Genomic DNA, 24,584 nt, shown 5'->3' on the forward strand with positions numbered 1-24,584 from the left:
CTGGAACAGCTAGATACTGCATTTGCGTAGAATTAGAGAACAAAAAACAGAAAAGGAGGCAAAATTAAGTGTGAATGATATAGCTATGCATCAGACTACTCAAGAGAATCTATGGAAAGAATATATAAAACCTTATGATTATCTTTCATATGATTATATAAAAATTAATATACAAAAATTTATAAATAGATGAAAGTCATTTGGTAAATATATCAGAAGTTCCCATTCTAAACTGCAGCATAAGAAAAATGCAATAACTCCATTATCTCAGAAAGCTGCAAAACACTACTGAAGGGAATAAATAAAAACTTCAAAATAGTTTTCCCAGAAATATTTAAATAAATCTTTGGACAGAATTGTATTCAGAAACAGGCTGAAATGTGTCAAGATTAGCATATAATAAATGCAGCATTTAAATCATTGAAAACACCATAAACTGAATTACTGGCCACAATTCTTCACTTCACCCTGTATCTATATCTTTGCCATGGCCTCATCAGAGACATAGTGTATATCAAGCTTCTTGACTTTGGGCCTTGCCATGCGGCAAACTTCCATTAGGCAAATCAATGTGGGTCAAAAGGACCTATGTTAATTATGAGGCTAAGACTTTGGAGCCATCACATGTGAATGCTTGCTCTATAATCCTTTTGCCATTACCAAGGGAACATGTTCTATTTTGTCAGTGGTTCCAAGATCATATCAGATACATGCAGTAGAACCACCCCAGACAAGCTATGTAAACCATAGATGCCCAAGCCACCCATGGTTCCATAGATCAATGGCATTTGTTTTAAGCTATGAAATTCCGTAGTAATTAGTTCTCAATGAAACCTGAGCAATAGTGAGGGAAAGATGTATTACTCAATATACATAGTGCTGAAGTACCTGTTCAATAATTTTAGGAAAACTGGATTAGATTCCAGTTTCATTATCTACACTAAGAATATTTATGTATATCAAAGATTCATGTAGATAAAAGAAAAAAGAAAGTGGTTTCTTTGAAAGTTTTGAAATGCTGGAGATTTGATGCATGATACAAAACTAAATGTTACAACATAAATGACTAATCTTGAAAAACATTAACAAAATCAAAACATCAACAAATTCAATTTATGACAAAAAGGGGTCAATTTTAATATATAGGGAGCTCTTACAATCAATAAAAAAGAGAAGACAAAACAATGACAGAAAAAAGAAGTCTTCATAATTTAAAAAATGCAAATAGTTTAAAACATATACAAATTCCCAATACTTCTATGAATTTACACTTGCAAAAAAATTATTTTTTTATCCAGCAGATTAGGAAAAACTTAAAAGCACTGTCAAGTGTGTGGAACCAAGCATGCTCAAGCATTGTTGAGTGACAATTTGGCAGAATCTACTACAAGTTTAAATAAATATAGCCCTTAATGCAGTAATTCCACTTCCAGAAATTTGGTTACATAAACTGATTAACTCACATGTACTTAGAGAAGTACACTGCATTATATTTTAATTACAGAAACAACTTTTAAAATAACTGATCTGTCCAGCAATAAGAGTACAGTTAAATAAATTACAAGTTACTAGTTATTAATATCATACGAGTATGAAGTTGTTTTACACTCATTGATAGAAAAAAATCTCCAACGTATATTGTTATGTTAAAAATATACAGAACATTATATACGATGCATTTTTACGGAAAGGAAGGTGGGGGAGGGAGGAAAGTCTAGAAAGTGGGAGGGTGGCAGGAAGGAGGGGGGAAATTGTGTGTGTGTGTGTGTCTAGAAAATTTCTGGAAGTTACTTAAGTAACAAAAAGAAAACCAGTTTCTTTAAAAAAAAAAAAATGACTGGAAGCTGCAACTCTTGGGCAGATGGCTGTCCTCAAAGAAAAGGCTCCATATGTTTTGTCATTCCTAATACGATCCTATAATAAAAGCCTCATTTTTCTTGTTAAACACAAAAGAGAAAAACGGACTGTTTAATATTCAAAAACTATACTTCCTTTACTTTTCCTAAATAAGATGTAATTCAAATAGACAGCACGTGTATCAATGAACGACTAAAGAAGGTCTTGCATTCTCTGTTTTTATCTTGCCTATCACCAATATGAAGGTATTCAGGAAAAGCAAATCCATCATATGTTTAACATTTATTGAGTCAACTCTTCATGGGCCTTCATTATTGTGCCTGTTAGAACACTACGATCTAATTTTAATGTAAATTACTTAAAAGAAATTCAAATTATTATGTGATCATTCAGTCTTCAAGTTTTACATACTAATGCACACAATGACAGACAGTGTATTTACTTTTTTCCTCATTCATGTAGCTCAAAGCGGGATGGAAATTAGTTAAGACCTTCAGTGAAATACAAGTAAAACTGTTTTTGCTCTTTTCTAAAAATTATTTGGTGAAGTTGCTGTTCAGTAATAGTAACTACAACTGAAGTCACCGAACTAGAACATAGTTATTTTCCTCTAATATTTTCCCTGGGTATTCTGATACACACCACTGAAAAAAAAAATGACTAATTTTCAAATATTTTTAAGCCAAGCCAAAAGGCGTTTATATGAATGTTCTATTGGTGAATGAAGATAGAAAGCACTATTTATACCAAAAATTCTGGTGTCATATAATGGAGATGATTTTTTAAAATCTTGAAGTCCAAGTTGCTCACCAGTTGACCATTAATAACTAAGATAAATATGATCCTTGATTATTGGAAGTTAAATATTTCTAATAAAATAATTGAAGTAAATGTAAGGTACAGGCACCATGCTGCCATCCAGTATGAGCTAAGTCAGTTAAGGAAAAAGGCAACTATTGAAATGGATCAGAAAACACTAGTTACATTAGAAACTAACACCCATGAATAGGGATGAAGTAATCCACTCATTTTTCAGTGCATATCTTTTGACTACTCTACCTGCATGGCGATGTCTGGCTCATGGAACACACTCAAGACAGATATACTTTGGCTCAACACAAAGTTATAATTTACTGTGAGAGACAGATGTGAATCTATCACACAAATACCTTGTATACTGGATTATCTGTACAGGCATTCAATTTGTTCTAACGTACTGAATTTGCCCATATGCCCCAGGCAAGAAGAGAGAAAAAAAATTATTTCAGTCCTTTTAAATTTCTGTACTAGCAACTATGAATTTGGCCTACATATTTCTAGACAAAGGAAGACCAAAACTCAAAGGTACAAGGAAAAGAAGGAGGTAGATGCTTGGCTTTTTTTATATGTGCCCATGAGTCAAGTTTTATCAATTAATAAGGTATTAAATAATTCTCAACAGTAATTTTAAGGTCCTTTAGTCTTGCATACAGATGACACTATCTGCCTTTGAATTAAGATATTAATAAAATGCTCTGTGCTTATAATTATACAAGATACTTTAAAAATAATAATAAGTTACTATAAATGCATAATGGGGGCATTACCTGGTGGGGGTGAAGATGGAGATTTAAATATGGCTCAATAATGTTTACTCTGGACACCAAAAAAGGTATATTAGGATGAGGAAGAAATGAAGGAATTAAGCATCTTGATAAAGACTCTAAGGTGGATAGATCTTGATACATCCAGGAGGTAAAAGGGGACAGCATAGCTGACAGAGCTGAGATCATCAAAGTTTGATCCAGGAACCTCTGAGTGTCTTAAAACTTCCAGGACTCAAACAATTTTAATAAGATGTTATTTGCCTTTTTACTCTCATCCACTTACATCTGACCATTGAGTTTACCAGAGTCTCTGTGATTTATAACATCAGGAGAATGAATGCATAAGGAGATATGAGAATCTAGCTATATTTTTGTTAAGCCAGATATTTAAAGTATCTGGAAAGATGGAAAACAATGTTACCTTTCTTACTATTATTTTGTTTTGTTAAACTATTTTCATAAAAATGTTATTTATAACATGACTGTCATTTTTAAATGAATTTCTAAATAAGTATTTTAAAATTCTTTCAGATTTATCTAATACCATAAATATAGATGGATATAAACCATAATAGAAGCTTTATGGGGTTTTCATTAATGTTTAGGAGTGGACAGGCATCTTTAATAAGAGGACCACTGCACTAGATCATAGTGACCAGGAAATGAACTCTGGGCTATGGGGCTAGAGAAAGGGGTGAGGCTGATAATGCGGGCTTGCATGCCATGAAGTAATATAACATGTCAACAACAAAGATAATGAAGATTTAAAATAGGGTTGCAATACAAAATAGACATCAGAAATAAAGAGACATGAGATATATGTTGGAGGAAATGAGGCAAGTGATTAGAAGTAAAGAGTAAGGGGCAGAAAACTGGAGATTTGGTGCCTGCTCTTAACTTGAATACCCGTGTGGTAGGTGATACCAGCACAATAGTGGGAAGCAGTGTCAGAGGAAACACTGAGAGAGGGCAGATCAGAACATATGTCATTGTAGAAAGTAAGATGGATAAGTAGATGATGGGAACACAGGCTAGAGCTGAAAAGAGAGATGCCAGCTGGAGATAAAAACTGGCAGTTGTCTTCATATGGGTATTTTAAGCCATAGGAATCCAAAGACAGATTTCAGAGTGAGACATGGCCCAAAGCTAAGTCCTGATCAACTCAATCTTTTATAGTTAGACATTTTATTTCTATAGAATAGTGCCATAAAGAAGACTGCAACCTATTCTTTTCCATCTCAATTTAGGCAACAGCATACATGTAACCACCAGCAGTTATCATTATTAGGTTGGTTACTAAGAGCTGGATTACATATTCAATATGCATTTTTAACAGCTCTATTGAGGTATGACTGCTATACAATAAGCAGCCACATATTTTAAGTGTATAATTTGATAAGTTTTGACATACACAGAAAACTACCACCACAGCCAGGAAAATTAACATATCCATCACCAGCAAAAGTCTTCTCTGGACTCTATAATCCTTCCCTCCCAGCCCTCCTGCCCTTTTCCCTCAGTCCCTAGACAATCATGGATCTGCTTTCTGTTGCTAAAGATTAATGTCCATTTGGGCCAGGCGCGGTGGCTCACTCCTGTAATCCCAGCACTTTGGGAGGCTGAGGCAGGTGAATCACCTGAGGTCAAGAGTTGGAGACCAGCTCTTGGGAAATCTCATCTCTATGTCACTACTAAAAATACAAAATTAGCCGGGCATGATGGTGCATGCCTGTAATCCCAGCTACTCGGGAGGCTGAGGCAGGAGAATTGCTTGAACCTGGCAGGCGGACGTTGCACACTGAGCTGAGATCACGCCATTGCACTCCAGTCTAGGCAACAAAGAGCAAAACTCTATCTCAAAAAAAAAAAAAAAGAGATGAGTGTCCATTTTCTATAATTGTATCTAAAATAAATCACACAGGATGTGCTTTTAACTGGCTTTGTTCACTCAGTATAATTATTTTGGCATTCTTTACTATTTTACAATGTATCAGTAGTGCATTCCTTTTTATTACTAAGTAGTATTCCATTATGTGGATGTGTCAGAGTTTTGTATGTGTACATTTTGTTGATGGACATCTATACTGTATCCAGTTTTTGGGAAGCTTTTAACATTTCATGCAGTGTTGCTGTGCTGGAGATAAATCTTTCAGATTTTGTGTCTCTGAAAAGTTCTTTATTTTGCCTAAGTATTTGAAATATATTTTCTCTATGTACAGAATCCTAGGTTAAGAGGCTTTTTTCCTTTCTGTATTTTCAAGATGTTTCTCCATTGTCTTTTTCTTATATTATTTCTGACAAGCATTTTGTATATATTTGTTCCTCTATAGGAAAGGTGTCTATTTTTCTCTGTCTGCTTTTAAGATTTTTCTTTTTATCAGTCATGTGAGTAATTTGATTATGATGTTCCTTACTGTAATTTTCTTCTTTTTTCTTTGTGCTTTGGATTCATCAACCTTCTTGAATCTGTGAGTTTATGTATTTTCCATCAAATTAGGAAAAGCATTATTCTTTCCACCTCTCCCTGCTTATGAGACTCAAATTACATGTATACATGTTGTATTAGTCTGTTCTCACACTGGTGATAAAGGCATACTTGAGACTGGGCAATTTACAAAAGAAAGAGGTTTAATGGACTTACAGTTCCACATGGCTGGAAAGGCCTCACAATCATGGAGGAAAGCAAGGAGGAGCAAGTGACATCTTACGTGGATGGCACCAGGCCAAGAAAGAGAGCTTGTGCAGGGAAATTCCCCCTTATAGAATCATCAGATCTCATGAGACTTATTCACTATCATGAGAACAGCATGAGAAAGACCCCTCCCCATGATTCAATTACCTCCTACTGTGTTCCTCCCACATGTGAAAATTTAAGATGAGATTTGGGTGGGGACACAGCCAAATCATATCACACGTATATTAGGTAATGCACAGCTGTCCCATATCTCACTGATATCCTGTTCATTGTTAAATTTTCTTTTTTCTGTTGCACTGTGAATTACTTGTATTTCTGTGGCCTAAAGTTTATTAATTTGTTTTCAGTAATGTGTAATCTGCTGTTAATTTTGAGTTTGTTTTTAATTTCATGTATTGTAGTTTTCATCTCTACAAGTTCAATTTGAATCTATCTTCCATATGTCAACTTTTGGACATAAAGAATGTAGTTATAACAAATGTTTTAATATTTTTATCTAATTATAACATCTGTGTATTTTTGAATCAATTTAAATATAATAAATTTTCTCCTAGTGTTTTTCTCCTTCTTTGTGTGCTTGGCAATTTTTTATTATATGCTATTATTTTTATTATATGCTAGACATTATGAATTTTACCTTGTTGGGTGCTGGATATTTCTGTATTCCAGTAAATACTGCTAAACTTTGTTGTGTTATCAGTTAAGTCACTTAGAAACAGTTTGATCCTCTCTAGGCTTCCTTTTAAGAATTGTTAAGCTGAACCAAAGCAGTGTTTAGTCCAGAGCTAATTACTTTTCATAACTGAGGCAAGATACTTCCGAGCACTCGACCCATTGCCCTAAGAAGTAAGAGGTTTTCCAGTCTGGCTGAAGGGGCCAGGCACTGTTGCCAGGCCTTCATAAACATAGGGCATGATTCTCTCCAGCTGTTTTGGTTAATTCTTTCCTAGGCAACCAGTAGTTACTTAATGGGGAGACACAGATCAGTTCTGAATTGCATACCTAAAGGGAACCCTCTGCTGATCTCTGGTGTTTTTGCTCTTTGTAGTCCTCTTCTCTCCAGTATTCTGAATATGAGCCACCTTGGTCTCCTTATTCACCCAGCTCCATTCCTTAATTCAGAGTCTGCTCAGGTCAACCTGGGTTCCACCTTCCTAGTGTTATAGCTGGAAACTCTCTCAAGGCAGCAAGTTGAGATAATTCCTAAGCCTCACTGCATTTGTTTTCCATCTCCCAGGGATAACTGTTTTATTACCCAAAGTCCAGTGACTTGAATATCATTGTTTCAAACGTTTTGTCCATTTTTTGGGTTATTTTGTGGGGCAGGAATCAGTAAATCAGGAGCCTGTTACTTCACCTTTGTCCAATATTCTTTAATTTTCCAACAACATTTGAGTGGGTGTTACCATTTGTATTTTACACATGAGGAAATTGGGGCACAGAGTCCCCAACTTGCCTCACCTAAGATTATACAGCTAATAAAAAAAATGGCTAAGATTTTTATTTTATTATTATTATTTTTTTAGAGATAGGGTCTCCCTATGTTGCTCAGACTACCTGGGATCAAGCCATCCACCAGCCTTGGTCTCCGAAAGTGCTGGGATTACAGACATGAGCCACCATACTGTCCTTTAAGATTATTAAGTATTGCTTCCAAAGCTTTTGCATAGCCATTATGATATACAGGATAGGCATACCTCCTTTTATTGCATTTTACCTTGTTGTACTTCACAGATAATGTATTTTATCCAAAGTAAGGTGTGTGACCTTACCATCAAGCAAGTCTATCAGCACCATTTTTTTCCCATAGTATGTGCTCACTTCACGTCTCTGTGTTTCATTTTGGTAATTCTCACAATATTTCAAGCTTTTTCATTAGATGATATCTGTTATGGTGATCTGTGATTAGTATTCTTTTTCTTTTTTTTAAACACTTACCAAATTTATTTGACTATGAATGTTTTTGAGAAATATCTTGTAGCATTTAGCTTCTGAGGAACATATTGTGAGATATGCACGGAAACAGTGACTCAGAAAACTCACCTAGGGTTTTAGGATTAAAAAATACAGATTCCCAAACCTCACTCTATGTGCTCATTAATCTCTAATGTTACTATTGTAACTGTTTTGGTGGGCCACAAACTCTGCCCATTTATGATGGCAAACTTAGTCACTAAATGTGTGTGTGTTCTGACTGCTCCACTGACTGGCCATTCCCCTTTCTCTTTCCCTCTCCTCAGGTTTCCCTATTCCCTGAAACACAACAATATTAAAATTAGGCCAATTAACAATTCTACAACGGCCCATAAATGTTTAAGTGAAAGGAAGAGTCACACGTTTCTCACTTTAAATTAAAAGCTAAAAGTGATTAAATTTAGTGAGGAAAGCAGTTGAAAGCCAAGATACGCCAAAAGCTAGTCCTCTTGCACTGAACAGTTAGCCAAGTTGTAAATGCCAGGGAAAAGTTTCTGAAAGAAATTAAAAGTGGTACTGCAGTGAACGTACAAATGATAAGTGAAATAGCCTTACTGCTGTTACAGAGCAAGTTTCAGTGCTCTAAATAGACTAAACCAGCTACAACATCCCCTTAAGCCAAAGCCTCATCCAGAGTAATGCCCTCAGTCTCTTCAATTCTATGAAGGCTGAAAGAGGTGAGGAAGCTGCCAAAAAAAGTTTGAAAGCTAGAAGAGGTTGGTTCGTGAGGTTTAAGGAAAGAAGTCACCTGTGCAACCTAAAAGTATAAGATGAAGTAGCAGTGCTGATGGAGAAACGGCAGCAGGTTATCCAGAAGATCTAGCTAAAAATCCGATGTAGGCGGCTACACAAAAAAACAGCCTTATATCGGAAGAAGATGCCATCTAGGACTTCCACAGCTAGAGAGGAAAAGTCAGTGCCTGGCATCAGAGCTTCAAAGGACAAACTTTCTTGATAGGAGCTAATGCAGCTGGCGACTTTAAGTTGAAGCCAGTGCTCATTTACCACTCTGAAAATTTATGGCCCTTAAGAATTAAGCTAAATCCACCCTGCCTGTGCTCTACCAATAGCACAACAAAGCTTGGATGACAGCATATCTTTTTACAGCTTGGTTTACTGAATATTTGAAGCTTACTGAGATCTGCTCGGGAAAAAGAGATTCCTTTCAAAATATTACTGCTCATTGACAACGTACCTGGTCACCCAGAGCTCAATGGAGATGTACAAGGAGATCACCGTTTTCTTCATGCCTGCTAATACAACATCCAACCACAGCCGACGGAGGGGATCCCAAGATGGCCGAATGAGAGGCAGCTCCAGAAAGCCGCTCCCAGGAGAGAGACGCAGAAACCGAGTCGTCTCCACAATTCCAAACGAGGTAACGGGTTCATTTCGTGGGTCTGGTTGGACAGTGGGTATAAACCAAATAGGGCAAGTTGAGGCAAGGTGGGGCACTGCCCCACCCAGGAGGTGCCTGCAACTGACCGGAGGACGGGGGGATCTCCGCCTCTGGGATTTCGGCTGGATACAGCGCTCCACCCAAGCCCTCTACAACTCACAGAACAGGAGGTCTTCGCCAGGCTGAAAAGCCTCAGCGAGCTGCCTGAACAGGGCAGAACAGCAACTTCCGCCGGAGCCGGGGCAAAAACACTGACTGACGTGGAAGCACGGGCTGACGAGAAAGCCAGAAAGCCAGCTGAACGGATCTACCCTCCCCCCAGAGGGAAGAGGAACTGAGAACAGGGAAACAGCCCATATGGCAGGACGGGTCCCCCTGCCTCCCCTTGACAAAGCCCAGCAGACTGAAAAAACCTCTCAGAGTTTCGTACCTAGAGAGCGACCAGGAGCTATCCAGCTGGGGGCGGGCGGGGCAGCTGCCATTTGTAGAAGCCGGCCTAACTTTCCTGAGTAAATAAAAGATGCAGCAGCTCCACTAAATCCGTGGCAGCCCAGCAGTGCCTCTGCAGGCAGACAAAGGAAAGGCCGCCTCCCCAAGCAGCTACCTGAGATCCAAACTATAAATCCAAGAGATGGGGAGAAACCAGCGCAAGAATCATTGCAGCACAGTTTACAATAGCAAAGACCTGGAACCAGCCCAAATGCCCATCGATGATAGACTGGACAGGAAAAATGTGGCACATATACACCATGGAATATTATGCAGCCATCGAAAACAATGAGTTTGCATCCTTTGTAGGGACATGGATGAACCTGGAAACCATCATTCTCAGCAAACTGACACAAGAACAGAAAATCAAACACCACATGTTCTCACTCATAGGTGGGTGTTGAACAATGAGAACACATGGACACAGGGAGGGGAGCACTATACACTGGGGTCTGTTGGGGGGGAGTAGGGGGGCCGGGGGGTTGGGGAGTTGGGGAGGGATAGCATGGGGAGAAATGCCAGATATAGGTGAAGGGGAGGAAGGCAGCAAATCACACTGCCACGTATGCACCTATGCAACAACCTTGCATGTTTTTCACATGTACCCCAAAACCTAAAATGCAATAAAAAAAAAAAAATCAGAACACCTCTCTCCCACCACCAGATCACAACTCCTCACCAGCAAGGGAACAAAGCTGGACGAAGAATGAATTTGACGATTGACAGAAGCAGGCTTCAGAAGGTGGATAATAACAAACTTCTCTGAGTTAAAGGAACGTGTTCTAACCCAATGCAAAGAAACTAAAAACCTTGAAAAAAGGTTAGATGAAATGCTAACTAGAATAACCAGCTTAGAGAAGAACATAAACGACTTGATGGAGCTTAATGACAAAGCACAAGATCTTCATGAAACATCTGCAGCCCATGGATCAAGGAGTAATTTCAAGTCTCAAGTCTTATTATGGAACATATACATTGTGTAAGGCTATAGCTGCCATAGATAGTGATTCCTCTGATAGATCTAAGCAAAGTAACTTTAATACCTTCTGTAAAAGATTCACCACTCTAGATGCCACTAAGCAGTCTCATGATTCATGGGAGGAGGTCAAAATAACGTTAACAGGAGTTTGGAAAAAGTTTATTCCAATCTCTATCGATGATTCTGAGGGAATTAGAAATGGAACCTGAAGATCTGATTGAATTGCTGCAATCACATTATAAAACTTTAATGAATGAGGAGGCTTCTTACAGATAAGCTAAGAAAGTGGTTTCTAGAGATGAAATGTACTCCTGGTGAAGAAGCTATGAATATTGTTGAAATGACGACAAAGGATTTAGATATTACATAAACGTAGTAGATAAAGCAGTGGCATGGTTTGTCAGGATTGATTCCAATTTTGAAAAAAGTTCTACTGTGGGTAAAAATACTATTAAACAGTAATGCATGCTAAGAGAAATCTTTCATGAAAGGGATAGTCAATCAATGTGGCAAACTTCACTGTTGTATTTTAAGAAATTGCCACAGCCACCCTCACCTTCAGGGCCATTACCATGATCAGTCAGCAGCATCAAGGCAACACACTCCAGCTGCAAAAGGCTCAATGGTCCTTAACAATTAAGTACTTTTAATTAAGGTACGTACTTTTTTTAAGGCATAGTGCTATTTCACACTTAATAGAATACAGTACAGTGTAAATATGACTTTTATATGCACTGGAAAACTAAGAAATTTATGTTGCTCACTTCTTTGTGAATTTCATTATTGCAGTGAGAAAATCAAACCAGAACTATCTGTGAGGTATGTTTTACTTCCTTTAGAGGAAGTGAGAAAGTAGCCAAATGAATATTTACATTTTGTAAAATCAGCTAGATTTTTACCTTTGTAAGTTGGTTTAGAAGCAGTCCTTCTTTGATAGGGTAATAAACAAATTATGTGAGTGCAGAAAGTTATATACAATAACAATCTTAGGGCCTGAAGATGTTTTTTACATACGTTGGTCAACCACTATGTAGGAATGTAGGAGTTTCTATTCTCTTCATAATAAAGGCGACAATCAATCATCAGGCCTATTCTCAAACAGTGAGGAGGTACTCAATAACATTTGAGACCCTGATCCATTGCTGGACCGATCTATCTCTGAAAAAGATCGCTTTACATTAAACTAAATAAATATTTTAAAAGTAATAAAATCGACATATTTCCTTTTAGCTTCTCAATATATGCAATATATAAAAATAACAAATGCCAGAATTCATAAAACACACCAGTCAGTAGCCATAGACACACACATTCCTCCCCTGCAGGGCAGTGAAATTTAATTTCATTACATTTTCTATATTTTCTATATTTTTCAATTCTTTTAATCTTAGAATATATCCAAATCTTCCTGAAGACTTTGAAAATCATATTTAATGGTCAACTGCAGTATGACACATAGTTGGCAAATAAAATATTACAATTTCATATTGTATGTATTTAAGGTTATGCCATACATGGATTACCAATTATCTAATGATTTAACAATCATAAATATAAAATTATACTGAGTACCACATAATCAATCTTAAATCAACCTATCAAATCAACAATCCCCTATTCAGTTTTTACTCCAGATAAGGCTGTCTGCTCAGGATAGGTTAATCTTTTTCCACTACACATATAAGTTACCTCATTTTAGTTTGGAATACAAACGATGTTAGTAATGGAACTGGATCAAACTATCTATACTTGGAAGATGGAAGTTAATTCTCACCTGTATTTATTTGGTTGGAAGCTGGGGTGTGACAGTCAGCCTCCAGCTTTGATTTTTAGGCTATTCCACTTCAGCACTTCATAGCAATGTAACCTTGGCAAGTTCCTGAACCTCTGTGTTGCAGATCCATCACTTGTATAAGAGAAATAGTTATACTAACTCACAAGATTATAATGAAAATTAAATGTGTTAATATATATGAAACATTTAGAACACTTATTAGGCACATAGTGTATGGTTAACCAATGTTAATTAACATTGTTTTTTATTATCATTAAAATTTAGTGTTCAGATAAATTCCAGGTATTTCCATGTTGCTGGTTATCTGAGCCTTTGTCTAATTCAGAATGTAATGCCAGAATGAAGGTTTCTATGCTCCCAGTCATCAGATGGAATTCAGGGACTGAGACAGCATACTATTCTTACTTACAAAGGAGACTGCTTGGCATTGCCTGGATGCTGTCATTATAAAATCCGTGCTACAGATAGGCAATAAAAATCGCATATCCATTACATAAATGGTTAAAACAAGGCAAAGGCTACTTAGGCAATTTGCTTGAATCACTCATGGAGCAAACAACTTCACTTAATCCATCTTACATAAGTAAAACCATAAGTTATATGAGTAGCACTGTTGTAATACAAGAAATACCCAAACCTCCAAAAAGGATTTTAGTCATATCTTAGTAGTGCTCTTGACATTTTCTATGTTTGTTCTTGATTTTATATAAACCATTGAGTATACATTTGTTTCTGTAAGTTATTTGAAACTATTTTACTTTATTAACGATGACAGAAGGGAGGGGTAAAAATGTGACTTCTCATAATTTTTCCCAACTTCTAAGCCTTGGGTCCTGCAATGTAAGTAAAATACGAAATCCCTAAGATGCCAACTAGATGAAGCAAGTAGAGCATGAGAAGGAACCACAATTGTTTAGAGTAAAGAAGGAACGAATGCACAGACATTAGAAATCTAGAATAAAAACAAATATCTAATTATTATAAACAATGAGAAATTACTAACACATGGTAGGAATTCAACTGTGAAAAGTTCCCATGGAAAAATACCTCCACTGACATCATTAGGGGTCTGACCATATCAGCCGCATGCAGAGGCACATGCCTACATTCCACTGACATCACATCAGGTGCATGCAGTTTGGGGACATGAAGTTTATAAAACTATCCAGCTTCCCCTTTAAAAGGGCAGATTGTTCTTCCTTAACTTAAACGTGGCTAAAACAAATACTGTAAGATTCCATTTCAGTGAGTAGTTTATTTGGGTTTCTTTGGTTATTTGAATACATCACTCTAAGGACTATCTCTCTTGAGAACATTTTTCTGTTCTCAGGGCCCATGACTTACTTCAATAATCCAAAGCTCACTTAAGTGACTAGATTAAAAAACTTAAAAAAATCTTAGTGATGCTTATGAGTAGGTTATCGTATTTTAATTAAATACCGGCATGCCCTGATGCATTAGCATGTGCCTTTGTTATTCCCCCTCTCCCACCAAACGTCAAATAATAATCTGCTCAACTAAAAACATTTATTATGCTCCTATTTAAAGAAACCACACTGTTTCACACTTTTGTGGATGTTTCTTACACAAGAATAGGTAAAAACTGTATTTTAAAATCTGCTTTCATTGAAAAGTATTTATTCAATAATGATTAATGGTAAACATTAGAAATTAAAATCACTTTAGTCTCATGAGCTTTTAAAATTGGATTTTTGCTACACATAATCTAAAAGGCATTATCAAATTAAATGTATTCCACCTCTAATCTATAAAACCACAATTATTTCATTAGTCATGTTACTTAAAACAGGAAAACCAAATACACCTACAGTCACTACAATGCATAGTTTCTGATCTCTTACACACTTAAAAATAAGAGAAATGTAGAGCATTCCTGCATTATAACATTCTCTGTTATACTGCCATGCCCAGAATGCTTTTTCCCCAGAGAAATGCTAATTTCTTTCTTAGTTCATCAAATACATACGTAATCACTGGTGCTAAGTGGCTCTCAGTAAACCAGCTTATATTTTAAATCATGAACTGTGTTCATTGAATTCTCCAAAATCTACAATTGGCTATAATTCATTTTGCAGCATCTGATTACACCTAGTATTTGTCCTTGATTTTAAACCAAGTTCTTCCAAGCCATTGGAGTCTTTAAACAGCTCAATAGCTCCCTCTAGCCTTTTTTTATATACTACACCAAGAGGTCACATTTAATTAAAGGTTAGGGGCTACTTCTGTCACATGCAGCTTCTGTCACATGGCTCATCAAGCTATGCCACTATCCAAATCCAAGGATGCACAATGCCAAACAGTTGTGGTAAAACACCAAGCAAAAAATATACATTCAGAGTGCTAAATGACAGGAAGCAGCAATCAAATATGGTTTCATGAATAACCTCAAAATCTATGTATAACATCCCCAAGTAAAAGAAAAATAAGGCAAAAGAAAATGTGAACGTCACATATATTATTACTTAGTATTTGGTCCTTTTACAATGAAATTTGTTATTGTTCACATAAACTGCATATTTTATAAAACAAATGAAATCTAATTTCTCATATTCAAAATCAAATATGTGGTGAAGAACAAAAAACCCTCAAAGAACCACATGCCCAAATTATTTCCCACAATGGGCAAATGGAAATTACAGTATAAACATTTTATTTCACTATAACGTATGTGTATATTTGTATACATATACAGAGAGACAAATTTATATTTTGAGACACTCCCCCCCAAAAACTGTTAAAACCTGGATTTTGAACTTATTCCAACTTGCCCTTTTATGATTGAAGTACCACTCATAGATGGCATTTATTTTTTGAAATAACACTAAACTATGTTTTTAAAATTTTTTTTTAAGGTTTGCTACCTTGGTCAAAACTAGATTTTAAAATTACATATCATTTGCTGCCAACGTATTTACTACTCAGCAGAAGGCTAGGATGATTTCCAAAATAGAACACCCTTTGGAACTACAGATGATAACACATGTTAGATTTAAGTTATACATTCTGTATTTCCTCATGCCATTTAGTTCAGGAAAAAAATTCTGAATTATCTACCTTTGTGATACAGTTGTTACCAAATTTACAGGGTCAATCTTGCTTGCCCCCGCTTTCACTATATTAACTAAAGCTTCTAGGCTTACTACTATAAAATTTCAAATTTGTAAATGGCCTTAGTGACAATTTAGTGCACATCTCATTTTTGCAGATGAAGGCATCAAAGAAATGATATGTGCAAGTTCAAAGCCAAGTAGGTGAAGTAACCAGCGTTAAAGCCCACCTCCTTCAACTTCTCCCCAGTGCTCAGTTACACCACATTGCTAGCTATCTTACCATTCCCAATGTTATAGGGACACGATCTGTTTCTCACTAATTTTTTTGTTACTGTAAAAAACACTTTAATTTCTTTTTCAATCCGTTCTTATCCCTCCCATATACATAATTTTTGAAAGACTTTTTTGTTTTTGTTCAGAATTTGAGGTGTAACAGAGCTGGCTATGGAAAGGAAGCAACTGGGGCTTGATCCAATTAAAATAAAATGGCCTACTGAATTATAAAGGCCTATTTATTTTCTATGGCATTAGAAAAGATGGACAGATTTCAGCGAACTGAATGTTGTAAAAGAAGGTGTGAGCTGAACTTGATATTCTATGATAGTAACCGACTACAAGACAAAATGTGAAAATCACATTCCTGAACTAAACTGTCTAAGAAAAACCTATGGGAAGAAAATGTACTGATGTTAGCTTGGTTGATTTTCAGTACATTATATTTTTAATAAATGGAAAAGGTGTTTAAATAAAATCTTCCTAGACCAGTTGATATGTCCTAACCTGATAGACTTTTTTGTCATTAGATGCTATCATGACAATTATCTCCTCACCAACCTTTATTTTCTATTAATAATTATGACATGTCGCCAGGTATGGTGGCTCATGTCTGTAATCCCAGCATTTTGAGAGGCCAAGGAGGGAGAATGACTTGCTCTCAGGAGTTCAAGACCAATCTGAAAAACATAGTGAGATTTTGTCTCAATGAAAATTAAAAAACAAAAAAAGGCTGGGTATGGTGGTATGTGCCTGTTGTGCCAGTTACTCAGGAGGCTGAGGTGGGAGGATTGCTTGAGCCCAGGAGGTTGAGGCTATAGGGAGCTATGATCATGCCACTATACTCTAGCCTGGGCAATAGAGCAAGATCCTGTATCAAAATAATAAATAAATAAATAAATAAAATCTACAAAGTATTGAGTGTTTAACCATGTGAAGGCATGTTTTAAGCTATTAGCTATTATATACACATACAATACACACACATATATATGATATACATTTATTATTTAATCATCATCAAAACAACGTGAGGCAATTACTCAGAGTATTCAGATTTTACAGACAGTTAAACTGAGGCTCACAGAGATTAACTAACTAACTTGCCTCTTACTATAAAACTTGCAGACAAAAAGGATGGAATTAGAACCCAGGCAGTCTAGTTCCAGAATATGTGCTCTTAATTATTATATTTCTACACAAGAAAAAATAAAGTGATGAGTATTATTACATTCACAGATATTTAAATTGTGATAGAAAATAATATGAAAATTTATCAATTTCAAATATACATACTGAAAGGTCAAAAACTTCTTGAAGGGAGTGTAAATAAATATTTATCTTACAACACTGAATAAATTTAATTCATTAATTCCAGTGTTCAATTTCTTTTTTAGTCCCCAAATAATTCCAATTGGTCCTCTACCAAATAGTCTGAACAAGTACATTTTGAGTAACTGACACAGGTCAGTAATATAATTTTATATAGAGTTATTGATTAATCCAAAGAATTATAGCACTGAACAAGTGCACTAAAATCTTCTTACATTAATTACCTTAATTAAGAAAAAGTAGGAACTTTAGGTTCTTCATTTTTAACCTGATTTCACAAATAGGAGGGCTGTCACTGAACCCAGCTTTATTCTTATTTGGTAACAAAGAGAATGAAAGACAAAACCCAGCTGTATGGAGAGGGATGAACTTGGACTGTTGCTCTCCTTGGATTTCTCAAGGGGATAGTAGGAGAAAGGTCACCTCTCTGGCATATGCTCATCTGTAATGGTTTCATGGATAATCGTAGATCTGAATGAACCTGCCCAGGCAACTCTGAACAGAGAAAGGCATAGCCAAGGTGGGACATGTAGGAGAAGCTACAGAATCTTAAAACAATTGAGCCTCCTGGTCTGCTTGTCATAGCTTTGCACCCTTATGAGCACCCTAAATGGCCAGCATATTTGAGATGTCAGGTTCAACCTGCAATCTGGCAGTAGATAAAAATCTTGATGAATCATGCATACATCCCCTGTGGTTGACCAGTTATAAACTGCTATGGTGGAGAATTATGGGCTATATTCAGGAGAAAACCTTTACTCAAGAAGGCATGGTACCACCATTCTTCCATGAGCAAATGAAATAATGCATCTTTATTTTTTAAGCAAGCGACAAGAGAAAAGCAAAACAGTGTTCCAACATAAGAATGTAAAATTCTATAAAATATATTTTTTATTTCTGAAATGTCTCATAATCAATTATTACCAAATTTATTTGCAGTACAAAAGTACCCAATGCAAACTCTGACTTTTTAGGTACATGCAGACAATCCTGACAAAGGTGAATAAATCATAAATCAGTTAAATAAACATATTGCAAGAAAAATTTAGGAAATAGTTATACTCAATTCATATTTGTCATAAATGACCCCTTTGAAATCTAAAATGTCTCCGCTTTTTTTAATCAGGAACAACAAAATCAATCTTTGCTATATCAAGACTTTTTCTGTCACAAAAGAGTAATCATCTTATGCTTTGATATATGCATGATTTAGAGTTTTACATGTTTTTACTTTACCACTAAATTGGCTGGAAATTTTTTTCCTCACTGGAAATGTATGCCATTGTTTAGAAATTGATAGGAAATATGTTGTTCATATAAGTAACATATGACAAATTACTCAGCATTGACGACGTGAGAGGCATTACTATCATGAATTATACTCTATCTCAAATTTCATAACAAAAATACTTACAGCTTACCAAAAAAACCCCACAGGTTCATGAAAATCCCTATGTGAGATAACTATTTTGGGAACAAAATGATTTTTAAGACAGTAGATATTAAATCATAATTCTTTCTTAATAATTTAGCTGCTTATGACCAATGAACACCTCTGATTCAGACTGCTGTCCAATGACAGCAGTTTTTGACTTTTAGTTAATATTAGCAATGTTTTCTTGCATCATGCTAATTATCACATACTGAAAGACCAACTGTTAAAAAAGGGATCCAATGATAGACAAAAATCTTTCCCTAAATGAGTATATACTGAAAACTTTAAAAGTGTTCCACTTGAAATAAAAATAGAGCAATGTATTGAATCTCTGCCATAGTACTACTCCTGGTGGTGTCTGACCCTTTCTTAGCTGTAAGAGATGTTCCTTTTTGCTTCTTAAAAAACAAGCTAAACAAACAAAACCAAATGCACCCTCTTTCTATAGCAAGATTTTATCGCCATACTAAAAATATCTCTCACTTTGATAATTGACAATCCCAAATATTTATACTCTTAAAAAATCAGACAGGAAAGAGTTAACATGAATATCTGTAGCCAACTGCCTTCCTCAAATCCCCCATTTTCCTGGGAAAAATATACAGTTTTAAACCTTAAATTATAGAGATAAAAAGAATTGGGGTACCACAAATTGTAAAGTTTAGTGATGAATAAATCAATGCAAATTTAGTTGTCAGCATAAAAAGCATCCCTTTGAAGCTTTGCTCCAACTATAATAACTTTCTGTGCTTACTGAAAAAACAATTTATGATCATATGAGCTTCATGCATGATTGATATCATTACTGTTTATTTTAAGGCTGTCCTTGAGAATCAATCAAATAAAACATTCCCAGTGTGTATGTTTTGCAACCAGAATGAGGAACACAATATAAGTGTCTCTTCTGGAGAGGAAGTGATGGACTATTCTTCCCATTAGTGTTTCCTATCAAAAAGAAACATCAAATAGAAGCAAATCAGGCAGAAATTTATGTCAGAAAATATCCTGTCATTCTGTGTTCTTCACAATATTTTCATTTCACTAGCAGCTACTCTTACAATCTAAAAATAATAATAAGGGTATCATCACACATAAAGACGCTTATAAATCCAACCACAATGAACTCAAGAGCTTAAAAATACTATTTGAGGATAACACAAACTATGGCATATAATCTGCTCTAAACCATTAAAAATTCCCATTTTATTAAGTAAGGTTTTAAAGGTCTGAGATGGCACATGACTTCTTATCTGTCATACTTAAATCTGTGCAATAAATAGTATAACTTAAATACTCTACAAATGGGAAAATAACTGTTTTCTCCATAAACCACTTTTCCTCACACATCTTAATGAAGAGAAGGGGTCATTGGAATTCAAAATTAAGTAAGTTTTTTTGGTACAATCATAGCTTTTTATTGCATAATAATACTGAACCAACTGAGGGATTCCAATATAAATAAATACAATCTAACTTAAGTTTAGTCTCACAAAAACTCTAATGATCATCAAAACTCATACTATCCTAATTTCTGAAAGCAAATCTAAGACTTTCCTAAAGTAGGTAGCCATCAATCCAGACTGTCCTTCCCTTCCCTTGGTGAAAAAGACACAACCTTGCACTTAACTTTTACCACCTCCCCCACACTCCACCTCACCACCATCACCACCAATCTGAGGCAATAGGCCCTTCTGTTTATGACATTATAAATAACAGCTTGCCGCTTTAATTCCTCCAGCCTATGAACTAATCCTTCATTTCAACATTAAATTATCTCTTGATTTAAATGTTAGGTACAAAAATCCATCTGTGGCATGTAATTCCAAAAGTTCAAATTTGCAATCGAAAAAAGTCTGGACTTTCAAGCCCCTTTCTCTTTTTATCCAGAAAAAGAAAGTTGTATTTTTCAGAGGGTTAATTAAGCCTTTTTAGTTTTCAAATTGGGGCTTTTGTGTAATTTATTCATACTTCACATCTGTAAAGGTCTTTAACTCCTTTGATAATAGCTGTTCCTTTTTTAAATACTTTTTCTTGTACCATCATTTACTACATGGAGTCCTAAGAACAGTTTCTATAAACACAGTTATATTCAGAATATGCCTTTACACATGGCATTTATTATGCATATTCGGTATATAAATTGGTTACATGAAGCATGCTCAAATACTGTGCAACAGGTCCTGCTATTGTGTAAACACACACTCCCAACAAAATGACAATAAGCTTTATAATATCAACAATATAAGAAAAAAAATCACATTATTGCTTAAAGAATTATTCATAATTAGTTGGAGAGATCAGAGGACATCAGATCTAATCAAAAGAAGTAAATGTTACTAAGACCCTCTTACCGGCTTTGTATCCCACTGTATATGTGATAAAGTTGTGTTACAGCTCAGGTGTATACACGCTTTCATTGATTTATTGCACATTACTGGCTTCAGTGCTGACTTAATGACAGGAAGAGTACTTTGGCAGAGGTCTGACAAATCCCTATCCTTAAGTTCCCTTTTGCTTTGTGCCGTCTGTTCCCAAAGCTATCAAAGTAAAGCAAATGACAGTCTAAAACCTCCCCGTTTTGCCACAAGAGTGTGAAATCAAATTAAAAACACACCTCAGAACTATTACATTGGGCCACGTTTATTTTCAATTGGCGGGGGAGGGGGATAGAACACTTAAAAAGAGATGGATTTCATGTCCTCTGTGTAGCCAGATCTAGTTACAGTGTATTAAGTTATGTCTAAATGAGAAAAAGATTCTCAAGTGTTTTATCACAAAGTAATGTTATTAAACACATCTAGTGTTCCCACGCTTTCCTCCAGATTCTTTGCTTTTAACCTCCTTTGTTAGGCACCAAATACTGGGAGAAAAGATTTCAGGAACAACACCTAGGCAGCACATGATGCCAGGCAATTAATTCTGTCTTCCCTGAGCTGTTTATCCATCATAAACTCAAGCTGCCTTATTTAGCTACACGGTTGCTATATGTAGGGCTTCTCCTCCCTGGGTGAAAGGCATGGACCGGCTACAATTGTGTGTCTGAGCGCACAGCATCGTGCTGTGTGCTGCCGGGGATAACGGATTCTGGGTCTCACACGCATCCGTCACCTAAGACATCCTTAAACTGAACCAGGATCTCCGCAGCTGGAAGGGAAACAATGTGTTGGGACCCAGGCAGCTCTGAGCTACACCGATCCAAGGAGTGAAGGAAATGTTTCAGGGAGCAGCCCAGGCAAGGGGGGAGGAAGAAAGCCCTCGCACTCTTACCTCCACATTGAAATACTGCTCCGTTCCGCAGACTGTAGCACATAAAATCCAAAGCAAGGATTGCAAGAAAAACACCCCCGAATGATGCACGAAATCCAACCGTCTTCCAGTGCTGAATGTGAGTAAGATCATAGTGAACTGTGCTTCAATGGATGGACGAGCTCCCCTTCGTTTTCTCCCTGTCTCCCTCTCCCTCCCTCCCTCGTTTCCTTCCAAAAAAAAGTCCTCGGGGTGGGTAAGGAGCCTGCAGGTTCACCCACAGTCGGGCAAGGGGAGGAGACGGGGGTCCCGCGCTTGACAGCCCCCGAGAAGCAGCGGCAAAGACGGGGTCAGCAGTAGTTCGCGTTCACCATCCTCCGGGGTCAGTCACCGGGAACGTGGCGGCCAAGTTCACCGGTGGTTCCGGCTCAAAGCGCCGAGTTGCAGCCGCAGCAGCAGCCGCCGCCGCCGCTGCCGCCGCCGCCTCCAGCTCGTGCGTCCTCCTCCTCCACCGCCCACTCCTCCTCCGCCGCCGCCGCCGCCCCCAGCTCCTGCGGGAAGGGCCTCCGCCGCTCCTCGCTCTCTCGTCTCTGCTTCTCCTTCCCTCCTCTCCTCGCTCCCCTCCAGAATGTTCATCCGTAATCTACATAACTCCTCCTTCCCGGGGTCTGCCAGGCTCTCGGCGCCCGTGGCGCGCGCGCGCGCGGACACACACACTCACACTCACACATACCGCGACACACACACACACACACACCCACGAGCTTACACACAGCCCGACACACACGCACGCGCGTCTCTTAAAGGAGACGGCTCCTAAAGGCTTCCCCACTACGGTAGGGCGCACCGGAGGTATCCAGCCTGCGACCGGGACCCAGGTTTGAGCAAAGCTCTTCGACAGTATCACCCACCCCGCATCCCCGAGGCAAGCACTCAGGAACCTGGGCGGCTCTATTCTTTCTTCTCGCCCACCCCGCCGCCTGGCATCTAAAGACGAACGCGCCCCTCCCCAGCCGTGAGCTGGGTGGGGCTCAGGCTGCGGCTTCTGCTGGGGCCTGGGGAGCGGCCCAACCCTGGTCTTGGAGAGCCCTTGGCATTCTCGAGGAAGCGGCCCTGGAAGATTAGGGGCGCTGGGAATCAGAGGAGCGCCTGGTCACTGAGCGCCGCTGGGTGGCTCGGGTTGCTGGCCAGCGCTGACCAAGTTTGGGAAGCCTAGGATGGCAAATCCCGAACGTCCAAAACTTTGTTGGGGTCCGTTGAGCCTGTGTCCCGGTGTCTTCCTGAATCCCCTCTACCATCACTACATTCTGCCTTGCAGGCTTCAGGAGCAGGCACAGGGTTTTGGTGGGGGACTAGACAAATACAGACGCGGAATGAAAATGCTCACTTTGCAAGTGAACGGTGGACACACGTACACACTGGGACCCAGGACAGGTGGTCCTGGGTGTTAAAACATCTGAAGAGAGAGATGGGGACGCTGGAAAGAAACCGGCTGTGGGAGCCAGGAGAAGGGCTGGGGAAAGAAGGAGAGGAGCAGCCTGAGGAAAGGCGAGTAAAGCAGCTGGCAAGGGCGGGAGGAAGAGGCTGCGCGCAGACCGAGCGGAGGAGAGGCTGGCAGGAGCGAGGAGAGCTGCAGGCGAGAGGGGGAGGCTGCTGGAAGGAAGCACCGGCGAACGCGGGCAGGGGAACTTCAGAGGAGGCTGCCAAAAAGGAATGGAGCTGCAGCAGTGCGAGGCAGTGGACAAGGGGGGCAGCAACCACCAGCCCTTGGCAGGTGATGGTTTGGCTGAAAGAGAAAGGGGGAAGGGAGTGAGGCGAGCATCTGTTTGGGGGCAATGCCAGTAAATGTGCTTCTCCTTGGCAGCCAGCAGAGGGGAAGATGAGCCCACGGGAAAGAAAAGCAGGCGAGGTTAAGAATAAAGAGTGTTCCAGGTATGACAGCTACCTCGGTGAGGTGGAAGAGAGAATTAACAAAGCAGATTTCATGGGTGAGTTGGAAAAGCAAGAAGCAGGACTACAAGAGGTCATATGTGGTAAGCAGATGGAAAATGCTGAAAATGGTTTGCCAAAAATTGTATTAGACTGCAATAACTTTTGTCCTGTAAGAGTAAAAAAGACTGAGGAATACGACTTTGCAGCTATTGCTGTAAAAATGTAAGAAATGCCCACCCAACTTGACCCAAGACCCTCAGGGAGACCTTCCTGACAGTTTGCCTTGTGTCCAGCGTGTGCTGCCCATAAAATAATTTTGAAGATGTAATAAAAAACCAATGTCTTATATTGTATAGCATATTAGAATATTCAGAATGTTTCCATACATAGTATCTCATTTAATTCTCACACCATCTCTGAGGATTTTGTTTGTATTTTACAAATGAAGAAAATGATAGCAATAAAATACACCGTTTCAACAAACCATACAAGCCGCAGAATTCAGACCTGTTACCTGACTC

The 24,584-nt window shown here is 37.9% G+C and overlaps 1 protein-coding gene across 1 annotated transcript in view; it reads right to left on the reverse strand.

Moving 5' to 3' along the window:
• The window catches only part of MMP16 (matrix metallopeptidase 16), a 274,698-nt gene extending 252,206 nt beyond the window's left edge, over positions 1-22,492 (reverse strand). Inside the window, exon 1 of the mRNA XM_012465088.2 lies at positions 22,153-22,492. Within this exon, the coding sequence (XP_012320511.1) occupies positions 22,153-22,284 (132 nt within the window). The 5' untranslated portion in view covers positions 22,285-22,492. The remainder of the gene's footprint in view (positions 1-22,152) is intronic.
• Between the last annotated feature and the right edge of the window lie 2,092 nt (positions 22,493-24,584).

Source organism: Aotus nancymaae, unplaced genomic scaffold, assembly GCF_030222135.1.
Source record: "Aotus nancymaae isolate 86718 unplaced genomic scaffold, 86718_ANA_hifiasm-v0.15.2.pri h1tg000036l, whole genome shotgun sequence".
Classification (NCBI taxonomy): domain Eukaryota; kingdom Metazoa; phylum Chordata; class Mammalia; order Primates; family Aotidae; genus Aotus; species Aotus nancymaae.